This window comes from Zonotrichia albicollis, chromosome 6 (assembly GCF_047830755.1).
Source record: "Zonotrichia albicollis isolate bZonAlb1 chromosome 6, bZonAlb1.hap1, whole genome shotgun sequence".
Lineage (NCBI taxonomy): Eukaryota > Metazoa > Chordata > Aves > Passeriformes > Passerellidae > Zonotrichia > Zonotrichia albicollis.
Genome location: NC_133824.1, coordinates 28,780,764 through 28,804,843, shown reverse-complemented (window position 1 = coordinate 28,804,843; position 24,080 = coordinate 28,780,764). Strand labels below are relative to the sequence as shown.

General features: G+C 42.5%; 1 protein-coding gene across 10 annotated transcripts in view; it reads left to right on the top strand.

Annotated features, from left to right (window-relative positions):
- DPF3 (double PHD fingers 3) overlaps window positions 1-24,080 on the top strand; it is a 189,372-nt gene that overhangs the window by 76,683 nt on the left and 88,609 nt on the right. For all 10 annotated transcript variants that reach the window (XR_012580823.1, XR_012580822.1, XR_012580820.1 and 7 more), the window contains exons 2-3: window positions 12,841-13,001; window positions 18,013-18,120. Coding sequence is in view for 7 of the 10 variants with exons in the window: in XM_005479962.4 (XP_005480019.3) it covers window positions 12,841-13,001; window positions 18,013-18,120 (269 nt within the window). In the remaining 3 variants the exon portion in view is untranslated. The remainder of the gene's footprint in view (window positions 1-12,840; window positions 13,002-18,012; window positions 18,121-24,080) is intronic.

Below are 24,080 nucleotides of genomic sequence, written 5' to 3'. Positions count from 1 at the left end.
AAAAGAATGAAAGATTCCTCTGGGTTCCTGCCCTAAGTGGCTGCAAGCCCATTGAGAGAAATCCCCTCTGCAACAGAGATTTAATGGTTTATGTGCCCTGACCATATGTTTCGGACTGATGACAGGGTTTCATGATGAATGTTACACAACTTTTTACTTCTATCAGGCCTGATATTTTCTCTGAACTTGATAATGGAGTATTTCCTTATCACTACTGACTGGCTGAAGGGATAGCTCATTAAATACAAAATACAAAATAAGAATCATTCTTCTTGTTCTAGCTGTGGTAATGGGAATAAATGGGTTCCCATCAGCTTGTACTGGATGTAATGGAGTCCCTTACACAGAAAGCCAACCTGAGAGGGCCTTGATCAGAGCATGAATGGGAGTATAATGAAACTGAGTATAATAACATACACTTGAGCAAAGATAGACAAGTTCATCTGAAATGGCTCTGGAGTGAATGCCAAAAGCAAAAGCTTCCCTTTGGCACTGATGTTTGAAGAAGAAAAACAATTCATATAGCAGTGGAAAGGTAGCTTGAAAGGGTAACTGGAAGAGAGCTTAATTAAAGGGCCCTGAGAGTCCCAAAATTTATTAAAGCCAATGCTGATTGGCTCGGAGATCTGCTGCAGCAAAAAAATAAAACTTACCCTTGGGTAAAAATGCTTCTTATGGTGGTGCAAGACAACTGTTCATCTTGAGTTCTGGATAACATAATGTTACCACACAAGTTATTTTAACCTGCTTGTAATATTGTACTGCTTTTGCCTGCTGGCTCACCTGTGTTTATGTAACATTAAGCATTGAAACTCTTATTTTTATCAACTTTGCCAAGCAATTTTATCAGCTGCTGCTGGTGCAGTGCTGGAAGTCTGGGAAGGGCTGCTTGCTTCTGCTTTGAGAGATGGGATGTAAGGTTAGAGGGGGTGGATGGTGATTGCATGAGCAATGCAGGTCAGGTTACTGTTGGATTCCTCTTGCAAGATAAGTGAGAGCCCTCTGAAAGGTAATTATTGGAAAGCATAAATTCCTGAGATAACCTGTCCAAGAAGAAATACTGACAGGAGCAGAGGCCATGTGTTAAAGGCTAGCCGTTACTCCAGGGCAATGGGCAAACCTCTCTCTCTCTCTTTTTCTGTAACCTCTCTGCTCTGACAGTTGACTCCTGCAGTTCTTTTCCTTCAGTTACTTGTCAATCTTTTTCTTGTCCTGTTTGTAGACCACTGTGATGCTTGTCTCCATTCTTTGCTAATTGGGGTGCAGACAAGTGGAGGCTGTATGCAGTTTAGTTCCATGTCCGAACTCTCGTTCAGTCATTGTTTTTGCTTGTCATTGTTATTGTCACTGTCACTGCAGTGTTCAGGTAGCTTTTGCAGGATATCTGAAAAAAAAAAAAAGAAAAAGAAAGGTTACTTTTGTATTTCTTTAACAGATTTTTGTATAGAAGAGCTTTAACTAGCTTTCAGCATGATCTGGTGTCAGCTTTGTCTCTGAACCAAGAAAATTACTGGATGGCAGTTGGGGAATGAAGTCCTGTAGAGTGAGAAAACAAATTTCAGAGGAAAAGATGGAGCAAAACTGGGAAATAAGAAACGTGACTTCTCTTTCTCTATGGCTTTGTTATGCAAACTCTCTGTGTCTCATCTGTAATGTAGAGATAATGATATCTACCCAGCTCCTATTTCCACTGGTTGATTGATTAATGACTGTCTCATGATCCCTAGATTACACTTTTGTGACCTGCAGCTTTAACTACTGCAGTGTATTACATACAGAAAGAAAATGGAACCAATGTGTTAGCTCTGGCTAGTTCCAGCTGGGAAAACATGATAAACTGACCTGAACAGCCTTGCCCACGTGTATCTGCATCTAAGACCTCATTCTAAAAGTGCACTGAAGCATGTGCTCTCTGTTCAGCTGCCATCTCTGTTCAGCAAGACATTCAAGTATCTGCCTAACTTTGAGTTGAAGGGGACTTGCACTCTGAATAACACGCTGTGCTGAACTGGGACCTGATGGTCAGGCAGGGTTTCATCACAAGTGTTTGAAGACCTCAGTCAATACACAGGGCCGAAAGTGACTCTGAAGTCTGCCCTAGCATGATGGGGATATGCATTAAACAACTGGAGTCTTTCAGACTTGCTAAAAGAGTAAGTTATTTGAGCAGATGAAAGGATCGTTGTTTTGCAGTGATAATTGCAGCAAAACAGTATTGCAGGCTTTGCTAACTGTTAAGTGAATTACAAAGCTTTTCTATTTAATTTAACTGTTCTAAAGAAATAACCACCTCAATCTGATACTTGAGTTAAAGTGGCGTTGAGAACAGGAAGCAAGGCAGAAGAAAAAGAGGTGCAAGGAAAGTCCATGTGTATGGGAAAGACCATCAGATATTTGAGCTTCTGAAAGCTGATTGTGGCAAGCATTTTTTCTTGACTTTATTAGAGAGTTCCTCTTGGGTGCTACATAAATATCTACAGAAACCAGGGCACAGGTGTTTGAAACATCACTCCTCAGAATTATATATTAGTATTTGCAATGGTGGTTTGCTCTGCTCCCATGGGATGTGCTCCAGGTGCAGAAGATCCTGTGCCTAGACCTTTGAGTTAGTTCCAGTGTGCTCTCAATACAGGGCATTCTTTATGCTGGGGGAGCTGTGAGATGATGTGTTGGATGCATGTTTCACCTCTTACAATTTTTATTGTTACTTTTGGAGGAGTAATAATGAAACTTTAGCAGAGGAATGACCATAATCTGCCCTACTTCCATTTGTGCGTAGAGCTGGGGGAAGGAGGTGAGAAAAGGAAATCTAATTCACAGTCACCTTGGGAATTCCCCTACGTAGCATGAGTCAAGTATATCCCTGCTGTACATCTGCCAAGGCCAGCAGATTTATACAAGTACCAGAATGATTGTTCCTGTGTATTTAGGAATAATAACTCAAAGAAACACAACTTTAGTTATCTAGGCATGAGATGATTTTATAGAGAACAGAAAACATAATTTCCTCTTTTGATAATTATTGACTAGGTACGTAGTAGATATTAGTGTTTTCTTACATGTGTATTCAGTTTGTCACACATAGATCATGACCAAGGACCTGAAAGTGCTACCCATTCAAGTTTAGTAACTTCAAAGTATTGACTCTAGCTGATTTTTTCCCAAGGCTGACTGCAGAGGCGAAGTAAACTCCAATAATTATGTGATTTTATGTTAGATCTATATAAATCTCTGCTTTGCTGCTTGTGTGATCATTTTCACCTGTGCAAAAAGGATTGTTTCCTGGAATGGCATTTCCTTTGCAGCAGGAGATACAAGGTTCCTACAAAAGAGACAAGCCAGCAGAAAAATGTGAGTTTACTAACTCTTTCTAGTCAAAGGACAGAAAGTACCTAAAATATTAATGTAATAACAGTTCAGTGTAGTGGGGAAGCTTGCATGCCATTTAGGAACACTTGTACTACTCTTCTACTTGCATGTTTATTTTAGTCTCTTTTAAATTCTGCCACCTGGATTGAATGGCACTGTATATTTGTCTACTAAATAACTGCACAAGGTGCAGGGGAAATCCCAGCCTGAGAACTTCCAAGAGGGCTAACAGAGGTCAGTCAGACCAGGACCATGCTGTAGAGCTTGGACAACTGGGACTCTGACATGGCTTAAAGCATGGGGCAATACCCCCGGTCTTTCCTGGCATCTCACTGCCTGTTGAGCTGTGGTGGAGATATGTAGCTTCATGAAAGATGAGATACTTAGAGACACATGAAAAAGAATGCTCTTGTCAGTTTAACTGATGTCATTTGGGCCAATGATGCAACTTCCATTTGCATTTGCTGAGGGCTGTGCTGCTGGCTGAATGACCCAGCTCCTACCCTGGTGGTGTGGCCAGACCTTTTCCCATTGCAAGCAAACAGGTGTGCCACGAAGACTAACCCAAGCTGGTTGTACTGTGGGAGATACCTCTGGAGGCAGAAGGGGTTTTGTGAGCTTGCCCTCAGCTCTTCCAGGCAATGTCAGCTGGGTTTGCTCGAACAGATCGAATGGCCTTGCTTGAACTGAGTCAGGGAGTGCTCACACAAACATTGCCACTGGCAGGAGGTGTGGGAGCAGTCAGCTCTGGGAGACAAGCAGTGAAAAGCAGCAGGGTAGGAGGGAATGGGTGATATTTTTAGCTGGCACAGCTAGAGCTAGGAGAGGATTTCTGTTCATGATCTGAGCATCTTTTTAGTACAGACAGTGCCTGAAGTAATGCACACGATTTATTATTGAGGTAAGTGTAGGGTGTTACCGGTGTTCTGCAGGGCAACTATTAAAGCTACAAAGGAAGTCACGGCAGAGTAATTTGTAGAAGCCTGGTTTGCTGTCTTCCTGGTGCCAGCTTAGGTGATAGATTATGGTTTTTACCAGGAATGCAAAAGATAGGATCACTGTGGGAAATCAGAACCATGGGAGCTGAGTGGATAGACTTTGTCTTTGACTACATCTCGCCTGTAAGACCATCGTTGCACTAAGCCAAACAGAATTCTGGTGACCCCAGGCCCCAGCAGCTCAAGTTGCTTTTCTAAAAATATATATAAAGAAATCCCTTAGATGTTGTCATGTTCAATCTAACACTGTTGCTGAAGTTTTCGCTAGTTCATTCCTTTAGTAATTGGACAGAATTTTGACCTTTTAGGAGAGGTTAGGACCAAGCTGAATTCTGAGTGCTGTCTTCAGACACAAAAGAGGTCTAGGTTATTACCTTTCACACCTGTTGTTCATTTAATTGGATGATGCTGCATTTCTTTAAAACAGAAACTCTGGCCTGAGAAAGAATAGATGCTCTGAGATATCCCCAAGGAGTCTGCCTCTGAGATTAACCTAATTGGTCACTGTGCTGAGTCTAATAGAGATTGCATGCAATGTCTGTCTCTGGAAACAACTTAGGTAGCCTGATGTATGACATGGAAATTGTTGCTGATGCCTCTTCATGGAAATGAAAGTAAAGTAAGAGAAGATGTGGACAAATTACCGCATGCAATGTAGTATAATTGTTCACAGTCCAGTGTATTTGAATGGGGCTGATAACTTAACCTTCTGAAACACCTAATTTCGTACGTACACATCAGCTTGCACAGATACCTCTTGTATCCAGCCAACAACTCTGCATGTTAACAGGTGAGTGAGATGGGCAGAATGATCCCACTTTTTTTGGCTTCAAGAACTGGGAATGCGGCTGCAGGCCCTGAGCAGGGCCATGCACAGCTGCAGGAAAAGGAGCACCTCTTGTTCTAATCCTTATTCCTGCACAAAGAGGGCTGCAGCTCTTTACCCTGAAAGCCAGATTTTTTGTCAGCAAGATACCATCATGTACCACACTCTTCTTGGCAGTATTAACTTGTGCTGCTGTTTCTTTTCTTTAAATGGAAATGCCAGCAGAGCTTTCGTACTTTTACAATACATGTGAGGATGGGGCTAATCAGATCAATTTTCCTCAAATTGTAATTTAAGCCTACCTTTTGTCATTTTTCTTCAAAGACAGACTTTTTGCATGAGATGATACCTGTAGTTTCACAGTGGATTAAATTACAGCCTAAGCCTGTTTCCAGAGCAGTGAATGTAGCTCACTCTATGAGGCTGCGCTCTCTGTTACCAATCAGCATCACACCGTGATTCAAGCAGTGAGTACCCTGTTGATTCTGGCCACAAGTGGCCAGCAGGGATTTCCAACCCATCAGGGGAGGTCTTCCAGTAAATACCTGCAAAAGGGGGGTTTCTTTGCTCTTCTACATAGACTGCTAATGCTGAGTGCTTGGAGGAGGGTGCAAAAAAACCTCACATTGCTTTTACACTGATTTGGATTCAACCTAGACTTGTAGCTCAGGGCATCTTCTTGATTGCTGTAATGTCTGCTCTGTGCCAGTGCTGACTCAGGATCTTGTCATCAGATCTCTGATGGCTCCTAATCCCTTGAACCACATACAGTCTCTGCACCTGCCACAGAGCAGTGAACAAGTGCTAGAAGCTTGTCTATTTTGACCTGTCTGCATGAGTTCTTCCAATGAAAGGCGTTAACTCTCCTGGAAAGTCTTTTGTTTACTCTTGGATCATTGCTGCTCCAGCAACACTGTCTGCTTTGCATACTGTTTAGTGGTCTGATTTGTGTAGTCTACCTACTACCAAAAGAATCTTGCTAGCCATTGTTTCTCTGACATGGCTTCCCAGACTGGGGAAAGTTATACAGTCTCCATGTTGTCTATCAGGTGAAATTATGTATAGAAATGAAATAACTGTCTCAATGACTCTGGCTCTTGGAGAGTGCAGATATGTGTTTAGAAAGCTGCCAAGTTTATGTTAAAAAACCGAGAGCCCAGAAAGTTTGAGTCATTCTGTAGCACATCTGGAAATCCTGTTTTGCCTTTGCTCACGTTCACACCCCTTACATCATTAGAAAATGTTGTGCAGGGACAGATGCAATGGACCACTATGAGAAAACTGAATCTGCACATTCCTGCACTTTCTGGCTTGCCATCAGGTTTTGTGGTAGGATTTTGAGCAGTCTGTTATGCTTCACCTAACACCAGGAAAGCCATTCTCTATTCCTCTTGAATCTTTACGTTCTACCTTGATGCAGTTGCAAAGGGTGCATGCTTCTAGCAATTAAGCACTGCCTATAAACTAGAAATTCCAGAGAGTGCAGCCAAAGGAGGGGCCTAGCCAGCCCTTTGTTGTTTAATGCTCAATAGTGTCTAACACTCTTGAATATGTCATATTTTCTTTTGCTTGGATCTTTTGATGAATGTTATGTTAGCATCTTGCAACGTAATGTGGGGATGAGCAAAACAGAATGCTTTATCTCTTCTGGGAAGATGCTCTGGAGCTGAAGGTGTGCTGTCTGAAGATGCTGCAGGACCCTGGTGATGCTGGACTCTGCTAAGCACAGGTTTCCAGCTGCATCTGGGTATAGAAAGGAGAAGCAGATGTTCAAGCAGCTTGAACTTAGTCCACTGTGCTCTTCATGAAAATCAGTGGTGTTTCAGAGTCTGTGAGGAAAAGACACAAGGTTGGGCAGGGGACTGTGGGCTTCTTTGGCTTGCTTTGTGGCAGGGGAGGTACCACAGTTTTGCAACTAGCTCTGTCTTTGTTGCTTATCTAGCCTGAGGTAGAGAGTCAGAGTAGGCCAGTCCAGATGGGAGAAACACACATGAGCATGACCAGGCTTCAGCTTGAGAAGAGAATTATGCTGACTGGAGAGGGAGAGAAAGGCCCTTTTGGTGATTGTGTCTGTAAGATTGTCCACATTAACAATGTTAGTGCATAGTTTGTAATGCTTCCCACTTCCAATCAGCCTCATTCTGATCTCCTCTGACTTCACCTCTGCCAGCTATGCTGCCCTTGCTTTCAACACTGTGAGGTTTGGGAGAGTGCTGTCGGCATGAGGGGAGAAAAGATACATAAACTGCATGTCATCAATGTCATGGCTGGCATTGCTGCATAGATACTTCATCATATTCCCTGAAGGTTTTGCACAGATATTAAACAGAAGTGGCTGAAGAATTGAGCCCTGTGGCATTCTTTGTGTCACAGGTCATAGAGAGAAGGAGCAGCTGCCTGTCAGGGGCCTCGTGGGACCTGCTGGAAAGGAATAGTATAGCCAGCTCAGTGCAGCTCTCTCAACACTTGCCAAGACACGTAGTTGTCCAAGATGGTGTCCAGTGTTGCAGGCAACTGATAACTCAGGTGGTGCCTGCATGATTTCTTAGTCTCTGTTCAACTTTGTGAGAAGGCCTAAGACCTCACTGGTGTTTTATTTCCAGACTCATTCATGAGTGTCTCCGAAAGGAGAATAAGAAGTATCTTCTGAAGCTGCATTGCACCACTTGTCTCATACCACTTCTCAGATCTCGCCCAGTTTGAAACTGGAAGGCAGTGCTGCTGAAAAACAAGTTCTGATTTAAAAGGCCTTTTATGGTTGTCCTCGCTGTACCTCACAGTATCAAATGATCTAAAATGTAAGACTAGAGACTAAATGTATAGTAAACAAAAAGTCCATGGTCTTAAGGAAAGCAAGGCCCACATTTTTGATTGTGGCTGAGGACCACTGCAAACTGTAGAAGAAAAAGTCTGTTGCTTTCTGTTGCATGACTAGTCATTTCTTCCTGTGCTATCAGGTTTTTACTTGCCTAGTCATGTAGTGAACATGGTTTGAGAGAGAAATGACTAGAATGAGGCCTGGCTTCAAGAACTGGAGACAATCTGGATTCATACTCAGAGGTGTCTGGTAGAAATTTAGGAACTGCACTTGAGGAGGACTGGTTCTTTGTTATACAAGTTTTCCCAGGGTGATGTGGACCTGTAATCATTGTTGAGCATGGCTAGTTATAGGTGTTCAGCAAGTGCTCACCTTCTCTGGGTACTAACCTGAATTGTGTTAGGCACTGCAGGAGGGGCGCTCTGGATTCGGCCTATTTTGTAGCTGTTTTAAAAGGTGTAAGTACACTCAAAAATATGTGACTTTGCAGGATGGACTGCAAAGTAGTGGTGGGGAGCTGCTCTGCTGCTTTCAGGGCCCATCAGGACTCCTTGTCAGCACAGAAACATCTTGAACATCTGGAGTGAAGTCAGGCTCCTGGTCCTTGTTGCAAATTTATGGGCTTATAAGAAAGGCAAGTTCTTGGGTTTCTTTTTTTTCTTTCCCCTCTTATTGAAGGCATGCCTAGACGGCAGAGTCATGGCACTAGGTACTGTACAGAGAAGTGGTAAGTTGGAGTCTGCTCAGAAACCTTATGGTCTAGTTAGAGCTAGCAGGCAAAGATTGAGGGAAGGGAAGAATTGTTCTTCCCTGGCTTTGTTATTAGCTGACCTGATTCCATGATAGAAAACCTCAGTTTCTTAACACTTAAAAGAAAAGTGACCTCAAGGATTTCACAAACTCTGATCTTCTGTGCTGGTGCTTGCTGTCATGGCAGTGACCACCTGCAAGGCTGCACAGAATTGCACCAGGCCCTCATGGCAGTCCCAGCACCCACAGGACCGCTGATGCTTTCAGAGTGCTCACCTCCCCGTTCACACTGAGCTTCCACTGCTCCCAGCCTGCTCTTTAGTTTCAGTCCCACTTTTTTCACCAATAAAGAGGCCCTAACCTCACTAAACAGTCACCCCTTCTATGCAGCTTTTCAGGAGTATGCAATAGCATAGGTTGTTCTTTTCCAAGTGCAGGAGCTTTTATCAGTTAGCCAGAACTGGGTTATTTTAGTGCTCATGGTATGTAAGTGCAAAGCCTGTGTGTGTGCCAGCAGTGTCACTGACATGCCTGTCCCAAACATCTGGGGTTTCACCTGGGGCTCTCTACTGAAGGGCTGTGTGTTTTTCACAGCATGCTGACAACTGTATTCTGTATTTCCAGTTGTGCTGCCTTCAGTATGATTTGCCTTCCTTGTCCAGCAGTTGTTCATGTCTGCTCCTTGCTTTTTCCCAGCATCTTTAAAATCTGCACATATGCTGATGATTTTGTGTCATTAATATCAATCTAGACAAGTCTGTGTGACCTTTAACTCCCCTGTCCAAAGGGAAGAATTGACCCTTGCAGTCAGTCACTGCACAGCACTGACTCATACATACTTTTCATAAAAATAATGAGGAAATTCCCCATAGTTTTTACAGATACTTTTTCAGGAGTTGAAGTGGAAGTCTTCCATAGCAACACAGTTTGGGAAAACTATGAAGCATGTAACAGATAATTAATCTTTTTTTCTGACATATGATACATTTTATAATATTATTTTTTTTTTCTTCTTCTTGTATCTCACTTGCTCAAACTCAACGGATCTGTTTGAGTTTCATTGGAGCTCTTGTGCTTTCCAGTCTTATTCCCACCCTTGTCTGTTCTCCAGTTCTATTGCAAACCTCCTGGGAGGGGGCTGGGATTTGTCCCACCTCCCTGACTCTGCAATGAGGAACACAATGGGACTGTTCTTCCCCTTTTTTGCCCTCATTTTAGTACACTTTCTGTTTTTTCCTGCATAAGATAAAACATGCTGTGTTTAGATATGTAGCACACAAAAAAGGAAAAAGTATATCTAAGCTTGAAGTTCTTTAAAAAAACCCTAACAAATGGTAAAACAAAACAACTAGGCACCCAAAAAAAAATTCAGGGGAGCTGTTTCCCACTGACATATGACTGTCATGAGGAAATACCATTTCTTTACTTTCCTATATTTGATTATTTGTCACTTAAAAAAATAATTCCATTTATAATTAAGGTCAGGGTAATTCCTCAAGGTCTCAGTATCTGAATAGCTTTCCAGTGAATACTTAGAGAACTGCACTTTTTGATCATGCTTGCAGTAGTGGAGCTAAGGCAAGCTTTCTTAAAATATGGAGATGACTGAATACTTCTAAATTGTTACTTTTCTTTAAGGCAAAAAACCGCATATTTAAAAATCTTTAAAGAAAATGTAATGAAACAGCTAGGCTGCAAGATTTTGTCATGAGTGAATTTGACCCGTTAGCTTGGTTGCTTCTCTGCCATTAGGATCTCAGATGGCCTTTTATCCTGCTTAGAAAAATCTGAAATTTACTTGATGATTTAAAGCCAAATATTTTACATTTGAAGACTTATAGTTATTTTCAGTCTTAGAGCAAGATGGAAACTGAAGCAATCTCCAGTCAGATCCTATATATCCCATACCCTAATGCTGAGATGTATTGTTTTTGTCAATATGGATGCTTTGTGGTGTACATATGCTTATGACTGAAGTGATTTTTGGCATAAGGAAGACTTATGCAGTGGTGGCAGTTTTTTGTCACATAGCTATGCCTATTTATTTCCAGTAAACTCCTTAGTTAGAGAGCATCTCTGGTTTAATATAGAAGGAATCTGACATAGCTCTGAGGAAGCTCAAGTGTTTGTGGAAAGAGCTGTTAATCTTTGATCAACTGGGGTCTCCTTGTTACTGACTTTGATTACACAAGTGTACAACTTTAATTACAGCTTTTAATAAGATTTCATTTCTTCCTAGTCACATTCTTTGTATAGTAGAGCAGCTTATCTTTTCTTTCTCCCCTGCTCCCCTTCCCTTCCCCCCTGCCTTTTTATGGAAAAGGGCGTTTGAGGTCATTGCAGGGGATTCAGTGTCCGGAGGGATCCTGCTGTGCAAGCTCTGCCCATGCTGTACCCTCCACTCGCTTGCACAGCCCAGGGAGCTCTCTCCTTCAGCTGCCCTCCACATATCCCTGTGCTGGCAGCTGCCCAGGAGCTGGTGGTCAGCAGGGGGAGGACAGGTTCGTGAGGCACAATGTTCACACAGATGTTCACTGCTGCACAAAACCTCTAAAAACCCCTTAGGAAGTCTCTGTAGGAAAAGGATGTTCTGAGCTCCCCATCATTTGATAACCTGAGACTTGGGTAAATTGAGTTCTGCTCATCAGAATTGAGAAGGGAGAACTCGAGGTGCCTCCCTTGGTATTTGCTGTATTTTTGTTCTTCCCTAAGCCTCTGCTTATGGCCCCTGTCAGTGACAGGATATTGGTCCAGTATGGCCAAGATCAGAAGTGCCTGACTTCCATGTAAATCATAAGATACAACTGAGGAGTCACTTAAAAGATGTGAGTCACAAAAAGATACAGATGGCAAAACAGAGCAATTTGCACTGATTTGACGTTCAGAGGTGTGCAAAATTTTAAAATGCCAGTTGTGCCTACAGAAAAAACTAATAGAACAGAAAAGGGAGCTCCTTTTATCTCTGTGCATGCATCCCTTTGGCTCACTTGCTCTATGTGCTATACTCTTTGTGCACACTAATGAATATCAGAGTCAGAGCAAGTTATGCCATCTATCACTCTGCTCCTGTTTTCTAATGAACTTACCCCTAACAGGTAGCTTTCCTAGCTATTCGTGTCACGAGTGAATTTCACCTTGACAATAGATCAAGAATGAGGTTCAGCAGTGTGGCCCACCTACTTTGCAATGCTCCAGCATGACAGCTGCTTTGTGTCCTCAGGGTAGCTTTACTTTGATGCTTTTCCCTGTTTAGAAAAATTTGGAGGGAGGATTTTGGTAATCTCCAGCAGGCAGAGTTTTTAAACCTATCTCAAGGGAGGATGAAGATTCTACAAAATTTTTGAACAAACAGTTATTTATGAAGTAAGTGACATTGTCTTTAGAACTGTTATTCCCACTGGGCTCCAGAGAAAAGCAGCATTTGCCATGCTGGATCTGACTGGTCGCTGCTGTAGCCTGCTGCTCCTGGCACCTCAGGCTTCACTGTGGAAAACTCTGGAAGGCTTATGACAAAACATCTAGTCTGCAGATATGGCTCTAGTTATTCAGGGGTGTGTTTTCATGCCTCAGAAGCACACAATAAGAGAACCAATGTTCTTTGCTCTTATGGGCTCTTTGGCACCAGAAATGCTGGAGCAAAGTTCTTCTAAACTTGGTTGGCTTTCTGGTTGCCTAAAACATACTGCAGCAGTTGCTGTAACATGGGTTTGAAATGACTGGTTTGCTGAATTGGCTGGACAAACTACAGGGAAAGAGAAACAATCAAATGATTTCACTGTGGTGTACATGGGCCTGACCCCGGGTCATGGGGCAGTGTGATTGCATCATTTGCTCATTCAGTAGCCACGCTGCTACTGAAAAGATCTGTGTCTGGTTCCTGACAGCCTGATCTTTTGATGAATTTGACATCACTTTCTGCATGATCTGCTTCATCGGTGTCTCGTGTCACCAACATTTGCATCTGTCCAGGCAAAGTTCTTCTGTTTGTCCGTTTTCAAAGCAACCTCACGTCCCCTTTTCCTACTCTTGTTGGAGGGGGCAGCGCAATCGTTCTCACTGTGCCCTGTCTCTCTTGGCAGCCTCGGGGACCAGTTCTACAAAGAGGCGATTGAGCACTGTCGCAGCTACAACTCTCGGCTCTGTGCCGAGCGCAGCGTCCGCCTGCCCTTCCTGGATTCGCAGACTGGGGTGGCTCAGAACAACTGCTACATCTGGATGGAGAAGAGGCACAGGGGACCAGGTTGGTAGTGCTGTGTCTCTGTATGCACATGCATGTACGGAGGGCTGGCCACTGAGCCCTCTTGGGGTTTAATTAATAGGAGCTCAAACCTGCTACAGGCCACACAGAAGAGAAACTGCCTAAACCTCTGTGCCTGCAGGGGATTTCCTTTGGTAACTGCAGAGAGCTCATGCTAATTACTCTCTCTCTATGCAAAGAGGTGGCTGACATGGTAGTTTCTAAGGCTGCATCATTGTAGCTCTTTTCATGCTATCAATCCCAGTCTGTAGCAGAAGACTCAATACTCTGCTCTAAGAAGGACTGGAATTACCTCCAAGATGGAGGTGGGAGTTTTTCAGATGAATGCTGAAAATAAGGAACTATATTAGGAAGGATATAAAACTGAAGTAAAATATAGGAGAGTCCATTAATTGAATGAATGTTGTTCTAATGGTTAGAAATATACCTATAAATCCTGGTTCTGCTTTGGATAGGTTAACTTGGATATCAGTTCTGGAGCTGTGGTTCCCTTGGGTACAGAAAGAAGTTGGTACATTTCCTTAAGGAGCTTTGGCTAATGCCTGCTCCACAGCTCAGGGAAGCTCAAGGGAAAAGAGCACTGTTATTTTTGTAGACTTTGGTCAGTTGTTCCTTTGTTAGACGAAATCCATCTGAAATCCCTTTTTGAAAGGCAAAGGACAGTCACCAGTCACCAAAGACTGAGATGTCGCTCAGACAGAAGTCCTTCTGAGCCCCAAGGGGAATTTGGCTATGTTGTAGCTCAGTATCTGACCAATAATTAGCTCAGGGAAAGGATTTTTAACAGCACCAAAATGTATTTCTAACTTCTTTTTTCCCCCTTCTTTAGTGCAGCCCAGAGAATCCAGGCAGGAAGAGACCTGGAGTACATGGGCACTGGAAGTATAACAAGCACACATGTGCATAAATATGTGCCAGTTCTCTAAACAATATTTACACCCTCCCACCTTCACCCTCCACCCCCTCAAATTCTAGATCTGAAATTATGTGAAGGTGAAGCCTGCTCTAATCTCCTCCACTGTCTGGTTTACAGGAGATGAAGTGAGAGGAACATATAGGATATCCCTTTATGCTCCTGGGGCTAAGAAAACAATTGATGCTTCTCAAAAGTGCCTAGCTGAGTCTTAGCTGAAACTTTCCTTCTCCCCTTTCTAGGACACACTAGAGGAAGGATCTTTGTGTTCCTCCTATTACTAAAATATGAAAAGTAGATTTCAGTTGTCTTGCAGTACTACCAGAAAACTGTTTATATAATGAAATGCAGCCACTTCTGGTGCAGGAGACAAGAGGTCTTTTTACAGTGTTAAAAATATCCAAAGAATATTTCAACTACAAAAACTGCTGGGGTAATTCAGGATGGCTGAACGTGGTTCACAAGATGGGAGTTTTCTAAACTTCTGGGCTGACCCTTCTTTGGTAAGATTGCTTCATAACCACAGTCAAGTGTTTTGTTTCAGCTGAAAATTCTCTAATCATAATTGATTATGCTTTGCATAAACTTCCCTTCCCCTTCCCCTTCCCACCCTTCTGAACACAGTCAGAAGATACATATATATATATATATACACACACACAGCTATACATCCACTGTGTTCATGAGTAATGTCTTGTCAACAGCATCTTCCACAAAGACAGACACAGAACATCCTGTGTGGGTCTCATTGGCATTTGTACACGTGCAGAAGGAATCATCATAACCGTGTTACAGCATCACACCAGGAACTAAGATGTCTAAATTCTTTGCCTTTCTCAGCCACAAGCTTTGTGGACTACTTTGAGCAAATTCATTCTGAAAATCTTTCCTTCCTCACTTCTGATAGTGAACTGTTTGGCAGCTGCCCCTGCAGAAGGGGATAGGTGACCTTTCTCCTGCAGGTCTGCACCAGAGACTAATGGTGGAACATTCTTCACAGAGAGTATCAAGTGAAAGAAGCCTCCTGCATCTGCATGGGCCACCAAATCTGATGACTTTGTTTTGAATTAGAATAATCAGTGTGAAATGAACCAACCCTCCTCCCTCATATTTGCTTTTCTCGTTCTTGATTTTTATTAGCCCATTTAGTGCTCCCCTGAGTGTCTTTCTGTAATCTATTTCTTGTAGTATTATGGTGAGTCAAGGGAGCCTTCTACAGTTTTAGCATGCCTGGTTTTGGGCTGTACACAATGTGCTTGTGCCCATACTAAAGGACTCTGAAAATTCTCTGCCAGCCCTCCCGGTGTCTGTCTTATGTGCTGTGCTCACTACCATTTACTATCCCTAACCTGAAAAACTAGATAAAGACAAATGGCAAAGCTCCAGGAGCTCTTTTCACTTACACAAACTTGAAAAACAGAGAAGACTCAGGAACTCAGCATATTAACCTGAGTTCTTGCTGTTCTCTTTGTTAAAGGACTCAGAAATCTACATCTCATGATAAACAGTTCAGGGTTAATTTCACACAATACTGCACATAACTCCCTCCTTTTCCCCTCCTCCACTGGCCTTTCACACAAGCTTTGAGTTATGACTCTCCTACACTAATGAGATAAACAACATAACTCACTGCAGGTTCTGCTATTTCCTCTGTAAGCAAATGGTTGGAACCTTCTCTGGTTGCCCTATAAGGTACCAGAGAGAGAGACAACCCACAGAGGGCTGAAGATGGTGATATGCATTATTTCTATCTTCACTGCAGGGTTGCCTGTGAAGGAGCTACATTCAGAGCATTCAGAACTGACCCTTTCCTTGTTGTCTCTCCTTTGTGTACCATCTCCAATTCATGTGAGCCAGCACAGAGACAGATGAGGAACAGGGCAGAGAAATGAAGGTAGCATTGGTGGGTTGAATGAAGTGAAAGTCTGGTATGTGTTTTAAGTTCAGTGGATGGCATATTAATGAACAGGCATGCTTCGAGTAGCAACAGAGGGCTTACCTGTAGGGTTGCAGAGGTGGATGTTGGATCATCTCTTTCTAATTGATCTGCCTGCCCCCCTCTAAGGAAGAGGCTCTCTCAATTCTCCTTTCAAGTTTCTAGTTGGGCTTTCAGCATGTGTAGTTGGCTTTTGCTGTCCTGGCTGAATCCAGAACGGCTCTTTTTTATAGGGGTGCCTAAACTAGTAGAAATTCCCCCCAGACTAGTAGATCTTTGCTCCTCTCTGTCTGGGACAAAAGCTGTGGTAATTATTCCTTCAAATGGCTCCTCTGTGGAGGCCAGTGCAATGGAGGGCTGATTTTCTGTCCTATTGCTTTGATCTGGTAATTGCCATTTCAGTGTTGTCTTCAAGTCCTTGCACAGAACCTGCTGAGAAAGGGTGGGGCTTCTTGCCTCCACCTCTTTAATTACTCACATCGGAGCCAGGCACAATCCACCTTGTCATTATAGCAATTGTTTGCAGGGGTTAATGTTTGCAAAGTGGCATGAAGAAGGGTGTCCAAACACTGTATAAGTGCTAGTTATTCCCATTTTTTATTTCCAAACTGGTCCTGGGCAACCTGTTCTGAAATGTGTTCTTCTTGGGCTGTGCACAATGCCCGGCTTTCTGAGCATCAGTGAAAGAAGGGCATGAAAAGTCCAAGTCAAATAGCATTCTGTGCCCTGAAACAGCCAGAATCTCTGCAGGTACTCATCATTTAGCCATACTCAGGCAGTATGCCGTAGATGCTCCAAGGCCTTGGAAGTTGGTGGAAAGTGCTGGGGTCTGAACTGACATGCCCAACAGCTGAAATATTTAAGGAAATAAGGTCTCACCTGCAGAATGTGATGAGCACATTCCTTCAAGGTGAATTGTATTACTGTCTTTTCCTCTCAACCCCCAAGTAAGAGGATAGTTGGGGTTTTTTTTTGTCCTCATTTGGTCTGGTGAGTTGCTTTTGTTCCCAAGCTGGTATTCTCTCCTGGCTGCTTCAGAAGAGAGGAGAGAACTCTTGGGCCATCCTCCTGTCCTTGAGCTGTTCTGCTTTACTGGCACCCCCTTGATGCTGTCCAGCTGTTCACTGTCAGTACAATTTCAGATATAGCAACACCACTCCTATTCTCTCTCTTATGTGGTCTTGCCTGATTTTTGAGGACAATGAGTCTGGAATTGAAGTCATGCTTTGTAGCCCCTTCAAGACAACAGGAACAGCAGAAGGGCAGAGGAGCCAAACCAGAACTGGTGGACATAGAGGGCAGGAAAAGCAGAGGAGAGAATGAAATTCCTCCAACTTTTCTTGCTGGGTATTTCTGTGTGTCATGACTATCTGGGGCAGTTGAGGATACTTAGAAGCACTTGTCAGTGTGCTTCTGTGCCCCTAGCAGTGATGTATTCAGAAAGCCCTGCTGTGTCCTGAATGCAGGCGAGAAAAGTACAGCTTGAATATTGGCTGAAGGGTGTCTGTCAGGAGAGCCAGGGCAGCTCAAAAGCCAGTGATGCCAAATGTGATTTAAGGGAATATGCTGTGATATAAGCATTATTGGTGTATGTCCTCTCTCATTCAGAATATTTGCATGAGGAAGTAAGAGTCAAAATGAAGAATTAGTATTCAAACAGAAGTCCAGAATGTAAACAAAAATACAGAGTCAGACCTCTTGGGTCTTAGTTTGCTCCCGTTTCGAAGACACAAATTTCCTGACCTGCTCTGTGCATCAGGGCCTCAAGATTTGCATGCCAGAACTTCATCTCTTCTCTCTCCAGGGGCTTTCTCTGCCTGTGGAGGAGGCATCGCCCTTGTGACCCAGGAGAGTCTGAAATTCTATTTACCCTGAAGAAATCACAAATTATTTATGTGCAGCTCTGGTTTCAGTGAGCTGAGTGAAGTGTCTAAGTGAGACCTAGATTCTCTGTAGGCCTGATCCCAAGAGCTGCTGAAGAGCCTCAGGAGCACTGGATGCCTTGAGTGTGTAGCTCTGCCTCATGATTTGCAGGTTGAACCCTCGAACAAGGAGATGCTGGAAGGGCAAGAACAAAGATGCTAGAGATGGTGCTTGTGGTTTACAAACTGAAATGTGATTAATTTTTTGCCTTTAATCTTCAGGCCTGGCCCCAGGTCAGCTGTACACATACCCAGCACGTTGCTGGCGCAAAAAGAGGCGTTTGCATCCCCCTGAGGATTCCAGGCTGAAGCTGCTGGAAATTAAACCTGGTAAGTATTTGTTTGCCTGCCTCTCCCGAGCTGCAGAGCAGCTGGCGTACATGCAAACCTGGCATTTAGACCTTGCACTTTATCTTTGCTGCTTTCCAACCATTTCTCATTGCATCTGTTGCATCTTACTTGATTTGCTGTAACCATAACCACCAAACCCTCTGCATACAACTCATCCCCTACAAAAATGTGAACAAGTTGTATTGAATGCTAGGGGAACTGAATTTATCTTCTGTAGGGTTGAATCCTGGCTTCTATTAGAAAATTAACAAGGATGTAAAGAATCAATGTATTACTAACTTTTCCTCAGTGACTTACTAGTGCAAAGTCTCACTGGTATCTGCTGCCTAATCTTTGTGAAAGAGACCACTGTGTGTGTGAAACAGTAAGTATAAGATAAGATTTTTCTTGGTGGGGCTGGTGATGAGGGCTGTGACCAGATTATGAACAACAAATAATAAAAAATACACATTTGTGTATTTCTGTCTGACTTTATGTGTACCTTTGTCTATTATTCTTTCATTCTTCTTGTCCTTGCTACTCTTCCACAATTAAACTATGTGAAGTGATGAGTCTGGATGCTGAATGAGTGACTGTAAAGCAGATGTGGAGGAGCTGCAGATGTGTCAGGTAGAGCATAGTGTTGTGCATTCTTCCTTGCAGTTTGTAATAAAGGCTTGTTGTCTCTGGGGTCAGCTATTATGAGAAAGAGGGAACACATATACTCACAGCTGTATGTGGTTTTTAAGAGGTGAGACACTGTCAGTATAAAAAGTACAGGAGAAAACCCCCAAATGTAAATTAGAATATTTAAAAAACCTGTTTGACAGAAGAAGGTGCCTGGGAACTGAGCTATGCTCAGCAATACTGATGACTTTGCTTCTATGCAGTTGCTGGTGGAGAGAGAGGAAAGAGCAACAGAGGCAAGTTCAAAACCCTTTAAAATCAGAGGCAAAATTCCTGTTGATTCTGGTAGAAACAGAATCAAGGTTTTTCAAAATTCCCTACCTTCAGTATAGGAGACATCAATGGACAGTTGGAAAAGAGGAAGAAATTCCTATAACCAATCAGCTGGGGTTCAAACCAAGGGCAAAATCTCAGCCAGAAAATAGAACTAGACCTCACAGCAGACTTGCTTAGAAAGAGCTGATGAAATCAGTCACGTACATTGATGAAAATGAGACTGGACTCTAGGAAGAGGATGATGTTGGCTCGTAAAAGTGCCTACCTTAGACTTTGTGATGATGCCAGTACTGCTGTGCCTTGGTAATTTTGTAAGGTAAAGCAGGGTAGAGTTTGACTCTTTTTTGTTTGCATTACTCTTTGCTATACTCACTGAATGCCAAATTAGCGCATTCCACATGCCACAGGGCATGAAAGGCAATTACCACAAAGTTATCAGATAAAGAGACCTCAGCATGTCTGTCTCTGTGTTGTTTTCCTGCTATAAACATCTCCTCTGCATCTCAGGAGTGCTACTTTTGTTGCATTGCCAGTGGCAACCAAATAAGGCGAGTTATATTGCTCTGCCATTTAAATCTATTTTCCAACCAATTTCTATCTAGTGATTAACTTTTCTTATCAGTTATACCACAGTTTCACTCCATCTGTGCATATCCAGAATAGACTCAGTAGCCAAAAGTGGGATTTTCCCCTTCTCTGATCTGAAAGTGTAAAATCTATGGAACACCTTGGACCTCCATTTAAAGGTAGCTTTTGAGAATTTGGGAGAAAGAGAGTATAATTTATTTGTAACATGGACAGTAGAAAAACTGTAGGTTTTGGAGAAGACTGTTGTAAAACTTAATGCTGAACCTAGGAAGCTACCTAATGCTGACTTCTTTGTCCTCAGTTAAACATCAGATGGTTGTGTGGGGAAAAGATGTGGAAATTTAAGATCTATTAAAAAGCACAGAGATGACAGCTGTAGGACATACAAAATAAATTTGAAAGAAATCTAATCTATATGTTTCATAGTTTCCCTCCACCTAGGGCTTGGGCATTATGTTCATTCCTTAGAGCTCTTCTTAGCAGCTAGAAAGTGCTTATGCTTAATTAATATGCAAATAATTGATTTTTATAGAGGAGGCTGTGAAATTGTTAATATATTTTGATAGATTTTTATAATTGTTATATAGCATGTGCAAGCCATGTAACAATTATACAACATCAAATTAGGGCTAAACCTTAGCTGTATTATGTTAACTGCATAGAAGTACTTCTTGTAAAACAGCCACGGTAACAAACACAGAAGAGGATCTTTTCTTCAAAAGTTGCAGTCCAGCAGTCGATGGGATTGGCACCAGGGGTGTGAATACTTGCTTGGACTGCACCTGGGCTTTCAAAGTGGCTTATTATAGCAAAAAGTCGTATTCAGAAGTTCCTGTATTCAGAAGACACCTACGTAACTCAGGAGAGACAAAGACCTAGGGGTTTTGTTTTGGTAAGTCATAGCTAGTCATGGGCTGGTCAGTAAGTAGAATCAAACTATTGTCTTGCCAGCAGTTCCAGGGTACAATGGATCATTTAGTAATAGTATAGTATAGTTTTAGGTTTATAGCTACAGCCTACTTTTGCAGTTTATGTAGTGCATGACGCAACTCAGTGAGTGAGAGTTTCGCATTTGGTAATACCAAAATCTAATGAAGAAAATAATCATGCTCCAATGATCTGCTGTTTTTTGTAAAATGGAAGGTGCACTGTAATGTTTTTCCTGGGGTGAGTTGATGTCAGCTTCTTAATAGAAGATGGTAGTTTTTTTGTCCTGATATGTTGATTTTATTTGGTTTAAAATAAGTGCTTGGTTTTAAGAATAGTTACAGCCAAAGTTTTGCAGGTGTGAACACTGGAATAGGAATTGCTGATGCAGCCTTTAGATGTCTATTTTCCTCTGCCACTGTATTCAGACTTACATGGACGCATTGCTCCACTAAAGCGGTTTGTTCAAGGGTCTAGCAATGTTCATATTTGTGCTATTTCTATGCATCCTCCGTCCCATCCAGTAGCCTATCCAGGAGAAATAAAGTATTGCCAACACCTAGTTATGATAGTGCCTTTACTGACAATACAGTCAGTATTCGGATCAGATCTTCAGTATTTTTACTAAGTATTCCTGACATTTACTTTCATATGGCCTGATCTTCATCTTTCATCTGTAAGTCATATTCTTACCATCAAAAGCAAGCATTATGGCTCAAGTGTAGCCTAGAGTTCATTGTTGTAATGGGCATGAGCTATTACTTGAGTCATTATAATGTAGCAGTCAAGACTCCAATGAAAACTGGTACAGATTTGAAACAAATCCTGGGCCATGGGCAATATATTGTCATGTTGCCAATACTGTGATTTCATAGGTTCATAAAATAGCAGATGGAAAGGGATTTCTGGAATCATCTGGTCAAACCTTTCTTGGCAAGAGCATGGTCTAGACAAGATGTCTCAGCACCCTGTACGGCCAAATCTTAAAACTGTCCAGTGGTGGGGAATCTACCACTTCCCTGGGCAGATTATTCCAATGGCTGATTGTTCTCAATGGGAAAAATTTTCCTCTTGTCTCCAACTGGAATTTCTCCAAGAGTAACCCGTACCCAGTAGCCCTCATATGGTTCATGTGACTCTGTAAAAAGGGTGTCTCCATCTCTGTAGCCACTTTTTAAATACTGGAACAAAGTGATAAAGTCTCCTTTAAGCCTTCTCTTCTCAAGTCTGAACAAACCCACTTCTCTCAGACATGGCAGGCTTACCAGGCCTTGGATCATCTTTGTAGCCCTTCCCTTCACCCCCTCCAGATTGTCCACATCTCTTTTGTATTGCAGGGACCAAAACTGAGCACAGTATTCCAGGTGTAGCCTGACAAGCACTGAACATGATAATTACTTATCTCTGCTAGTGATGTCCTTGCTGATGCAACCCAGCATCCTGCTGGCTTTATTTTTTTATTGCTACAGCAGCACACTGTTCAGCTCATGGTTCACCGGGACACCAAGGTCCCTGAGCTGCTCCCCAGCCAAGCAGATCACAGCCTGTCCTGCACTCTTGAATTATATTTTCCCAGATGCATTTCCTAAGTGCAGAGTTTTAAGCTTACTAGGTGCTGATACTCATAAAATATTTGTGAAACTAAGCTTCTGTTCAACCAAGTATGGGAAGCCTGGTTCTCTGCAGAATCAGCTGTGGTGTTTTCACAGCACTTCAGCACAGAGCAGTGGGAGGGCTGTAGTTAGCTCATGCTTCCACGTTCACTCAGCTGCCTGTTATGCCCAGTAAAAGAGGAAAAACAGAGCTGAGCTCCTGTGCTTGAGAAGTCTGGGAATGGGTGAGGGAGAGGGTTGAGCTAGATAGCCTGACTTCCAGTGAAGTGGGAGAAAAAGGAGAATTTTTAGCTGTACCACCAATGTGAATTACAGGTATTGTGAATGTGAGCAGTATGGTTCTGGCTCTTGGCAAAATCAGAGCAGTTGGAAAGAGGGCTAGAAATGAGAGGGAGATCCTGGATTAGACCCAAGGCTCCTTGAAATCATAATTGATCCTTGTCCTATATACTTAGTGGTTTCGTGGTGCTGGGTAGTATCATGATTCTGTGTTGGGTTAGCTATCAAAATTGTGGTAGTGCTATTACCTACAGTAAACCCTGCTGACAGGCAGGTATTACCCAAGCTTTGCACTTATGCAGATGAGAACAGATACAGTGAGTGTGGCCAAAAACTCTAGTGGAGTTTAAATTGGTAGTGTCCTACTTCAGTCTTACAAGATGGCTAAATATAGGTGCACACATACATACCTACAGAGCTTTTATTTCACATGGTGTGTAAGTCTAAAGAATATGACTGTAATGCTTTTGTGTCGATTTACTGATGTCCTTTGGTTTTGGACTGAAAGCCCACGGTGAGATTTCAGAGTGGGCAGCCTTCCCACCCACTCAGAGGGTGTGAAGTAGGGTTTGTTTATGCTACCACTGTGCTGAGAATGAGCTGGGGTCCTGTGCTAGTGTCTGTCCTCTTATATCTGAGCAGTCTGGTGTTCAGCTGAACTACAGAAATGGGTTTTTTTTACCCATTGTTGGATAGTAAAAGCAAACCAAAGTATTTTTCATTTGCTATTATGAACCATGGTAGTTGTCTGAAGCAAGTACTGAAAACAGATTTTTAGTTCCAGCTGAACAATGCCTGATCTGTTTTTAGTCTGACATATGGGGTATACCTAGGTGAGCGTGCTTGTGGATGAATGAACTAAATCCTTACAGATAAGCTATTATCTCTTTAAAGCATCTCTATTTACCTTGTGGAGACTGTGACTGATGGTACAAGGTACTGTGTGTTTCCTGGGAAGTGAGGAGTGCTCCCAACTCTTGGGGAAATATACTCAGCATGTCTGTGGAGGTCTGTGGTCTTTAAGATGGGGCACTTCACCAAGATAAAGTCAAGATGACATTAAAAAGCAAAGAACAGAGTTTGCAGTGGTATCACTTGTACAATAGCATCTGGAGACTCAAGCAGCATGTTAGATCATCATCCCAGGGGTTGTTGTGAAGTCCTCTCAGCCATATGCTTACAGTCCAGATACACAAAATATAGTGAAGGAAGTACTTCGGTTCCAAAATGGAGAAATGAGCAACTAAGGGAATAAACTACTTCTGTGACGTTTTAACCAGAGGTTTGTGGTGTAGCTGGAAATCAAACCCAAGAACACAGAAAGAACACTGTGCTGCTGAGTTCCATGTTATTTTTTCTGCTCCTGGTTTCTATGCCCAGTTTCACTCAAAGATGTTAGAGCCTAAAAATAATTCAAAACACTTAATTTCATGAGAATTTCCTTTTCCATTTTTTTCTTCCATAAGCCAGTTAATATATTCTAGTTTCACTTTTGATTTCAGCAATTTCTACACAATGACACAGTGGTTCCTGTTCTGTACGACAAGACAGCAGTGTTGTTTTGCTATGAACACTGTAAAGAGAGGCCCA